General features: G+C 37.5%; 1 protein-coding gene across 1 annotated transcript; it reads left to right on the top strand.

The window, feature by feature from the left end:
• The first annotated feature begins 2,120 nt into the window (after positions 1-2,120).
• On the top strand, positions 2,121-8,777 carry LOC107813393 (cryptochrome-1). The gene is made up of 5 exons (XM_016638662.2): positions 2,121-3,322; positions 5,592-5,813; positions 6,032-6,738; positions 7,599-8,277; positions 8,443-8,777. Exons 1-5 carry the CDS (start codon positions 3,010-3,012, stop codon positions 8,457-8,459), a joined length of 1,938 nt encoding a protein of 645 aa, XP_016494148.1. The 5' UTR covers positions 2,121-3,009; the 3' UTR covers positions 8,460-8,777.
• The last annotated feature ends 269 nt before the right edge of the window (positions 8,778-9,046 follow it).

The raw sequence follows: 9,046 nt of genomic DNA, 5'->3' as shown, positions 1-9,046 counted from the left end.
ATTGTGATAGTCAGGTCAGCGCGAGAAGAATCACCAGCCATTATGTCAATTTGGTGTAGTAAAAAGACAATGGAAAGGAAAGATGAAAGTTTTCGATTAACTGGGGGCAAGTGAAAATTTGGAGTATCAGGAAGAAAGTATTCGCAAAATTCTTTCAATTAAAGGGCAAGGAAGTGTGCCAATCGAATGGTGTGTTCCTTCTATTTATAAGAGACATAAATCCCCCCAAGCACGAAACCCAAGAGTTGCCAATCGAATCTGATAGGTCACGAAACGTCTCAATTCCCTAGGAACGTATGTCATAATGGCGGCAACCACGAAACACGGTTTCAATCCAAACGACATTTCGGTTCCGAAACTACCACAACGGTCCAAGGATATCGAAAGAGCGTCGTCACCTCACTTAAAACCTAAGGAGTATAACCAAGGGATAAGTAGTCAGATTTCTCTCGGATTTGTAGCAATTATGATCCGTCTGCCTGGCCCGACAGAGGACGACCCCGACAGACGGAGGGACTAATTGTATTGGTCAAAATCTGACCATTGCGGTCAAGCTGACCAACATCCTATCCAAGCGGCAAGGCTACGAAAGACGACATGGTCTATTCCACATCCCGTACTCACGATACCCGTCGAGTCAGAAGAAACAACGCTCAGAGGACGACCAAGACGGACATAGTGTGAAAGAGCGTCATACCAAGTACATAACAAATGTCCCATGACTATATATAGTAGAGGAAAACCTTCAGTAATGGGAGGCGATTTTTCACTTCTTCCTCTCTCCCTAGTCCCCTCTCCTGTAATCTTCATAATGAGAAGAAGAACTAAGCATCCTCCAAGAAAAATATGTTAAAGGGTCTCCTCCATTGATTAATGAGATCCACAACGAAAAGTTTCAATAAGATTGGTTACCTCTATCTCATTTTATGTCTTATTTTTCCAACTAATTTATTGATCTGGAATTCATTATGGTTGACTAAGATTTACCCCTTCATTTTTTTTATTGATTTGTCCAAAATGGTTCCAATATCTTTTGAGTCAAACAGATATCTCACCATTGTTACAAACGATTAGTGTAAGAGTTATCCTGTGGCTAGATAATAGCCCACACTAAATATGGGATAAATTAATCCCAAACTTTATCCCGAAACTATTATTCTTATCCCATGTACCAAATAATCATACTAGTGTTTACATGTTAAATCTATTTTTGTAATGATTATTGAAGCGACGGAATCGACTAAGTTATTTAAAGGCCAATGACTTAAAAACTAGAGATAAAGAGTACAATCTAAAATATGCTTGGCACTAAACGGGATGAAAGTTATTTTCAGTAATACACTTTACCTGTACGCCACTCTTTGTCATTTAGAACAATTATGATTTGATAAAAATCATACTTAATGAAGAATGTCATGGCTATAAAAAATATGTAAAAAAATACTTTTTTCCAAACGAAGCGAAAGAATTTAGTAATTAATATTGTCGCACAATTTTTAGCATTAAGAATAGTCTAAATTCGAAAATATTAGAAAAGTTTACTGTATTTTATAATCACATTTATTTATTTATTTATTTAAGACCTCTTGTATAATGTATGCGCATAACTTTAAGGAGCCCAACAGTATAATATTTTTGATATTTTAGGTGCTCTCATTCATATATTGCTAATGCACGTATTTATATTTCATATCATCTCCTATAATATTATCCAAATTTTGCCTGTAACTAATTTTATGTGGCAAACCTCTATGGTAATTTAATGTTGTAAATTGTATGTCACTGTTATTTTTTGTTATGCAAAAAATTGAAAGCATGAGAAATTGAGAGTACAACAAAAGTACTTAACTTTTTAGATTGTCTGATCTACGATCCAAGTATGTAATAAAATAAACAAAAGACGGCCACCGAAAAGTGGAATGATGTTAGATACTATAATTAGCATGAAACCAAATCTAAAAGTTTGTATGGCACTGTCATGTTATTTAGCAAGAGACCTAATACAAAAAAAAAATTAAAATATAAACCAAAAAGGAAAAATAATTTTAGCATATTCTCTGGCAAGAACAATCAAGAATCCAAATTACTGTTAAAAGGTACGTTATGCGCTGGTCCGGCCTACCATTCTACGCTACTTAATACATTATATTTCTAATGTTTCCACGGGTCGAAGCGATGATCACAGAAATACAACTTTACTAGCCTCACAATTCTTACATAAATGGAAAGCTGTTAATCCTTTATTATTTTAATTATTTTTCATTTATTTCTATTCTTAGTTAGTTGGTGGTCCTGCAGATGACATTTTTTTTAAGTATTATTCTTCTAGAGAGGTGATTATGGGCTGTTTGTCTTGAAGCCATTCCACTTGATCACATGAAGTCTAATCTTTAACTCACTATCTTTTTCTTTTTGCATCTTAGCTAGATTTAATACCCCATGTGGGATGTTTCCAACAGTTGTTCTTGAATTTTGTCTTCTTTGATTTTCTGCTTTGGTTATACCAATCTCAGTACTAAAATTCTGTAGTACATCTTTTATTAATCCCTTATTGGTCCTCTTCTGACATGTTTCTACTTGACCTTTTTTTTTGGGGTGAATTATTGATATGAGTGAGATTCTTGATTTCTTGAGTATTATTGCTAGTCTTTAGTTGGGTTTAAGCAAAATATGATTTTTAGCCAAGTATGATGGTTTTCTTGGGAATATGATGAAAAATTGTACTGAATTTTGAGCAAGATGGGATTTTTATGATATTTCAATATTTGGGTTGAAGAGTTAGAGTTTCTTGAGTATTTGGCTTTAGTTGGGTTTTGACAAAATATGATTTTTACTAAGTATGATGGTTTTCTTGGGAATATGATGAGAAATTGGACTGAATTTTGAGCAAGATTGGATTTTTATGATATTCCAAGATTTGGGTTGAAGAGCTGAAGTGAAGATACTTAGTTGAGGATTATTTGGTTTTTGTCCAACTTTGTAGGATCTGTGGGAATTGAGTAGTTGGAAATGGAGAGCAATTCTAAGACAATTGTGTGGTTTAGGAGGGATTTGAGAATTGAGGATAATCCAGCTTTAGCAGCAGCTGCTAGGAATGGGAGTGTATTTCCAGTGTTTATATGGAGTCCTAAAGAAGAAGGGCAATTTTATCCAGGTAGAGTTTCAAGATGGTGGCTGAAGCAATCTCTTATTCACTTGGAACAGTCTTTGAAATCTCTTGGTGCTGAACTTGTGCTGATCAAAGCTCAGAGTACACTTTCTGCTCTCTTGGACTGCATCGAAGCTGTTGGGGCGACAAAAGTTGTGTATAATCATCTATATGGTGAGTTGTAACCTTCATTTGGCTATTGCAGTTAGAATTAATGTTTTTGATTCTATGGACAAAACCTCTTGTTTTTGTTAATTTTGTATTATGAGCTAATTTGATAGATCTAATCCATTGAACTGTCAAAAGAAACAGTTTCCAATTAGCTTTGTTGTTGTTTAATTATGTGGAAAGGATTGAAGTTTTAGACATATTGGAGATATTATACTTCTGAATTTACTGAAAGAACATGATTTTCTTTCGCGGAAAGCAGATCTCTTTTGGGGTTTAAGAATTCCAATCTGTTAAAAAAGCACTAATTGTACAGAGAAAAGAGAACAAGAGAGAAAGCTCGGAATTGTTTAGTTAGCATAGCAATATCTTACAGGCCATAGTTTTCATAAGCATCAAAGCCACTCTGGATTATCTGATGTAGTTAATAGAAATAAATAGAAGCGTCCTGGCACAGCTTCAAACAAAGAGGTTGTGCTGTTCACTTCATTGAATTGACTCAACTTACTTAAGATTAAGGATAGGGGTGGGGCGGGCAGTGAAGGCTAATTTATATAATACAGTAAGAGAGGCTTCTAAGACCAAAATCTATTTATGTGCAGATCCTAGTAGACTATGATTAGTAAGTTAAATTCCTCTAATGAATCAGTGCTTATGTTGGAATAAATGCTATCTTTGATGTGAAAGTGCCTTCTGTAGTCTGGAAATGCTCCTTAGGAATGTTCACAAGTCTAAGTGAAAATCACATTTTGATTGGACTTGGATAACCCTTAATAGGAGGGTATGGAGGTCGAAGATTAGGGTAGAGGAATATTGGGTAGTAAAGAATATTCCCTTAATACCGGTTGCTTTAGTATTACTCTAGTTGTGGCATACTCGTGGACTCATATACTTGATATTGCTTGTGTTTCCGTTTGTTAATATCCCGTTGTTGGCTGTGTTCCCTTTCCATGACTTGTTCATTTTATATATTGCATTTCTTTACTACTGATATTGTGCTTACTTGAGCCGAGGGTCTATCGAAAACAGCCTTTCCACCTGCACAAGGTAGGGGTAAGGTCTGGGTACACACTACCCCGGGACCTCACTTGTGGGAATAAACTGGGTACGTTATTGTTGTTGGTGATTGGACTTGGATAACCCAGAATTTTTACTCCATGGAAGCAGAGCTGTTTGTGATTTATCTTTTTTCTTGCAAACTTATTGAAGCTTTTGGCTTTTGGTTCTTTACTTCTTTTCTTTTGCTTCGCTTTGTTGTTACTCTATTTCGCTAGTAAATGAAGGTTACACGACATAAAAAAGTAATGTTCTCAGCGATGTTAAAGAGTCCATATGAATAGACTATGACCTTCAACAAAAATCTGGCGCACTTAACTTGAACTGACACCATTCTCTTGGAAGCTGATTAAATTACCAGGTAGGTGTTCAGAAATGGTCGAATATACTAAACCGAGTGAAATGAATCTATAAGGGCTACACACAGCACCTTAGCGGTAAATAGAAGTATTTTTGCTTATGTTCCGAGATACTGCAGGCGTCCTATTAAGGAGCCGAGATATTCATTGCAATTTTACCTTTGCCCTTCATTGAAATCACATGGATGCAATTTTCACTTAACAATTGAAGGCTTAAGAAATGTAAGAGGTGCCGCCTATTTTCTAATGCTAACAATTCCCTCTTATGGGCTGAATGTATAGAAGCATCATTCAAATTCAAAAGGAGTTACAAGTTGAATGAACACCGAGGCACTAAATGATCTGATGTAGTCGCTTTGCGAGCACTTGATTTCTGGTATCAAAATTGATAGGTCTTATCTTTACTATGACACCTGCTGCATCTTTTAGATTTTATAGGGGAATACAGATTTCACTTGGTACTCAACCAAACAACCATAAAATCATTTGGAGTTCATTGCATAACTTGTAGAAGCTTTCTCTGCTCTTCGTCTCCTTTCATTTTTGTTTGTTGGGTATTGTATAATTCTTTTAATGGTCGCTTGGGTTTCCTATGAGTTGGTTTGTCTAATAATTTCAGCCTCTCCTACCTGACAAACATATATTACCTTTTCCAGTATGGTTATTCAAGCCTTAATTCTGCTCCGTTAAGAATGTGAAAAATATGATATTAGTTTTAAAATCTACTTTTGACTGGAGAAGAACCTAATAGCACATCTAAACTAATTCTTAGAAGGCTAAACGGTACTTGAATATTTGAGTTCCATGTGCATGGTATCTGATTCTGAGGAAGTACATGACCAATTTCCTGTTTGATTTAGATCCTGTTTCACTTGTTCGTGATCACAATATCAAGCAAAAGCTGGGGGAACTTGGCATATCTGTTCAGAGCTACAATGGGGACTTACTGAATGAACCATGGGAAGTCTACGACGATGATGGAAAAGTTTTTACTACTTTTGATGCATACTGGGAGAAGTCTTTGCGTCTCCAAAAAGAACCCGTTTCTCACCTTCCGCCTTGGAAATTAATTCCAGCTGCAGGTATGTCTGAAGAATAGTTAATCGCATTTTTCTTGAACATTTGGAAATACACTGAGTATCACTACATCCATTGTTCGCCATCTCTTGGATGTCTAGTAAAAATATGGTTAATACTGATATTGAACAATGTTTACCATTTCTTAGATGCTTTATATTTTAAATGCACACGTATCATAAACCTATAGAAAAACCTGATAGTTTTCATCTCTCATTGACAGGATCAGTTAAAATGTGTTCGGTTGAGGAATTGGGACTGGAAAATGAGTCGGAAAAATCTAGTAACGCATTACTGGGGAAAGGATGGGCACCAGGTTGGAGCAATGCAGACAAGGCCTTAACAGAGTTTGTAGAGAACCAACTACTTGCTTACTCAAAGGATAGGCTGAGAGTCGGGGGAAACTCGACATCCCTTTTGTCTCCTTATCTTCACTTTGGAGAAGTAAGTGTGAGGAAGGTTTTCAACAGTGTGCGTTTGAAGCAGATACTATGGACCAAAGAGGGGAACTCTGTTGGAGACGAGAGTGCTAGTCTTTACCTTAGAGCTATTGGGCTTCGAGAGTATTCCCGCTATATCTGTTTTAATTTCCCATTTACTCATGAAAGATCATTATTGAACAACCTGAAGTTTTTCCCTTGGAATGCTGATCAGGCCCGTTTTAAGGCATGGCGACAGGGCCGGACTGGTTACCCATTAGTAGATGCAGGAATGAGAGAGCTTTGGGCAACTGGATGGATTCATAATAAAATACGAGTTATTGTGGCAAGTTTCTTTGTGAAGTTTTTACTTCTGCCATGGCAATGGGGGATGAAGTACTTTTGGGATACACTTTTGGACGCGGATTTAGAAAGCGATATTATTGGCTGGCAATATATCTCTGGTAGCTTGCCAGATGGTCATGAACTTGAGCGCCTAGATAACCCAGAGGTATGTTTCTTGGCATGGTTTTGTTTTTTCTAGTCCATTTTGTGGCAGAAGAGACTGCATAATCATGCCGAACCCAAGAAAAACCTTCATTTTCCCATTTTTCAACTTGACATTTTTGTGCACTATTGGGTCGATAAATCAATCATTTTCTGGAACAAAAGTTAATTTCTTTTCTTCCGCTAAAGATATTTATAGCCATACATATATTCTGCAAGTTATCAAGAAACTAACATAAATATTGAGGAGCAATAACTTGATGCATGAATAGCAACAACAACAACAACTGTGCCTCAGTCCCCATACAAGTTGGGGTCGGAAAGTCATCAGGAATTGGCTAGTTTTACGCTAGCTGCCAGCCTACCGCAACCCTCCTCCTTTATCCAGGTTTGGGATCGGCAATGTGAGCAAGCTCATATAGTCGGAGTTTGATGCATGAATAGCACAAAAGAAAATTGGGAGTCAGAATTTTCAAGTCTTGTTAGTTGCTTGTGATGTACGACTACTGAAGGAGAGCCTTGGCGTAACTGGTAAAGTTGCTGTCATGTGACCAGGAAGTCACGAGTACGAGCCGTGGAAACAACCTCTTGCAGAAATGCATGGTAAGGCTGCGTACAATAGACCCTTGCGGTCCGGCCTTTCCCCAGATCTCGCGCATAGCGGGAGCTTAGTGCATCAGGCTGCCCTTAAGGCTATGTACGAGTACTCTAATCGAAAGAAGAACCTGTCCTGTTAAGTACAACTATTTTAATTGAGAAAAGAAACTGAATTCTCTTTTTTGCCTAGCTATAAGCATGGCGTATATTTGGGGAATCTAGTTGATGAGTCCAAAGCTTATTTAGTTTCATCAACTCTTCATGCAGGTTCAAGGATTCAACTACGATCCGGAGGGTGAATACGTGAGGCATTGGCTGCCCGAGCTAGCAAGAATGCCAGCTGAATGGATCCATCATCCTTGGGATGCACCTCTTACCGTGCTCAAGGCTGCGGGGGTGGAACTCGGAATGAATTATCCAAACCCTATAATTGATGTAGATGTTGCGAGGGATCGTCTGATGCAAGCTATATTTATCATGCGAGAAAAAGAAGCAGCTGCAAATGCCGCAGATGCAAATGGAACCAACGAAGTTGTTTTTGATAACTCTGAAAATGTTGGAGATTCGGTCAATCCAAAGGTTGTAAAGGGAAAGGTGCCTTGCCCGAGCAGTTCATCTTATGATCAGAGGGTGCCATCAATGCAAAAGGGGAGCACAAATAAGAAGAGACCAAACCCGGTCGAAGAAGAAAAGAAGTTCAAAGATAATTGGCTTAGTTGCAAGATCAAGATTGAAGGGAAGATCTCAAAGGCGGATGATGACTTGTGCTCGACTGCAGAATCCTCTTCTATGAAAAAGCAAATGACAACCAGCAGAAATTCATTTTCAGTACCTCAAGCAATTTCCATGTCTTACGACATAAAATCCTTTGATGGTGAAGCATCATCACACGTGAAGCTGCAAAATGAAGAAGAGATTGACATGGAAATCAATTCATGCAAAAATGGTACGACACAAACACCCTAAGGTCGACTTTTTGTTTGTCCTATTTCTCCATTTAGAACAGGAAAGCTTCATGTATTTCTACACAATACTTTCATTCTGTTCAATCTTTTGTCTTGTCTCTGTTCGAGTCTTCACCATGACGAACCTGTCTTCTTTCCGTATGCAGGAGCTATTGCAGAATGATTTCTTCACCATCTCAAATGGCTGTCTCTTTCGAAATTGTTCAATAGGAGATACAAATATAGTCAAATCAGCATATGCAGTGGAACGGCGATTCTGTTAAACATGTCTTGTAAATAACTACCTGGTAATCGTTAGCGGGGTTGTAGTTTGTTTGACATAGTAACGATAGAACTCAACTGAAGCAGCTCAGATTCATGGTTGAATCTCTACTTTGTTTAGTTACATATATAGACCATGCATTTGTAATCTTGAAATTGAATTTCTCTTGTATTTCATAGTAATAAAAGATGAAAGAGGTCATCCAGTTTTGAGAAACTATAACACAGTCTACTGTGGATATGATGTGCTTGTCTATTCTTATAATTCACAGATTTTTGCATATGTATTTGTGGTTCGGCCCTTTCCCCGACCTACACATAGCATGAGCTTAGTGCACCGGACTACCTTTTTTCTTTCAGCGGTGAAAAATTGGCACTTGATCTGACTAGGCAAGGGACATACTAGGTTTAGAAATTTGTAGCATTTGACTAGAATGTCACTGAGTAGTCAGTAGCCTTTTATACAACTGTTTATGACGAGTTCTCGAA

The sequence above is a fragment of the Nicotiana tabacum genome, chromosome 7, assembly GCF_000715075.1.
Source record: "Nicotiana tabacum cultivar K326 chromosome 7, ASM71507v2, whole genome shotgun sequence".
NCBI classification, from domain to species: Eukaryota; Viridiplantae; Streptophyta; class Magnoliopsida; order Solanales; family Solanaceae; genus Nicotiana; species Nicotiana tabacum.
The sequence above is the reverse complement of the archived record's forward strand: the minus strand, read 5'-3'. Positions and strand labels throughout refer to the sequence as shown.

Coding starts and splice junctions, on each gene's coding strand:
- LOC107813393 (XM_016638662.2), top strand. CDS start 3,010: ATGGAGAGCAATTCTAAGACAATTGTGTGGTTTAGGAGGGATTTGAGA. Junction 5,814..6,031: donor GAAATTAATTCCAGCTGCAG/GTATGTCTGAAG, acceptor TCTCATTGACAG/GATCAGTTAAAATGTGTTCG. Junction 6,739..7,598: donor AGCGCCTAGATAACCCAGAG/GTATGTTTCTTG, acceptor CTCTTCATGCAG/GTTCAAGGATTCAACTACGA.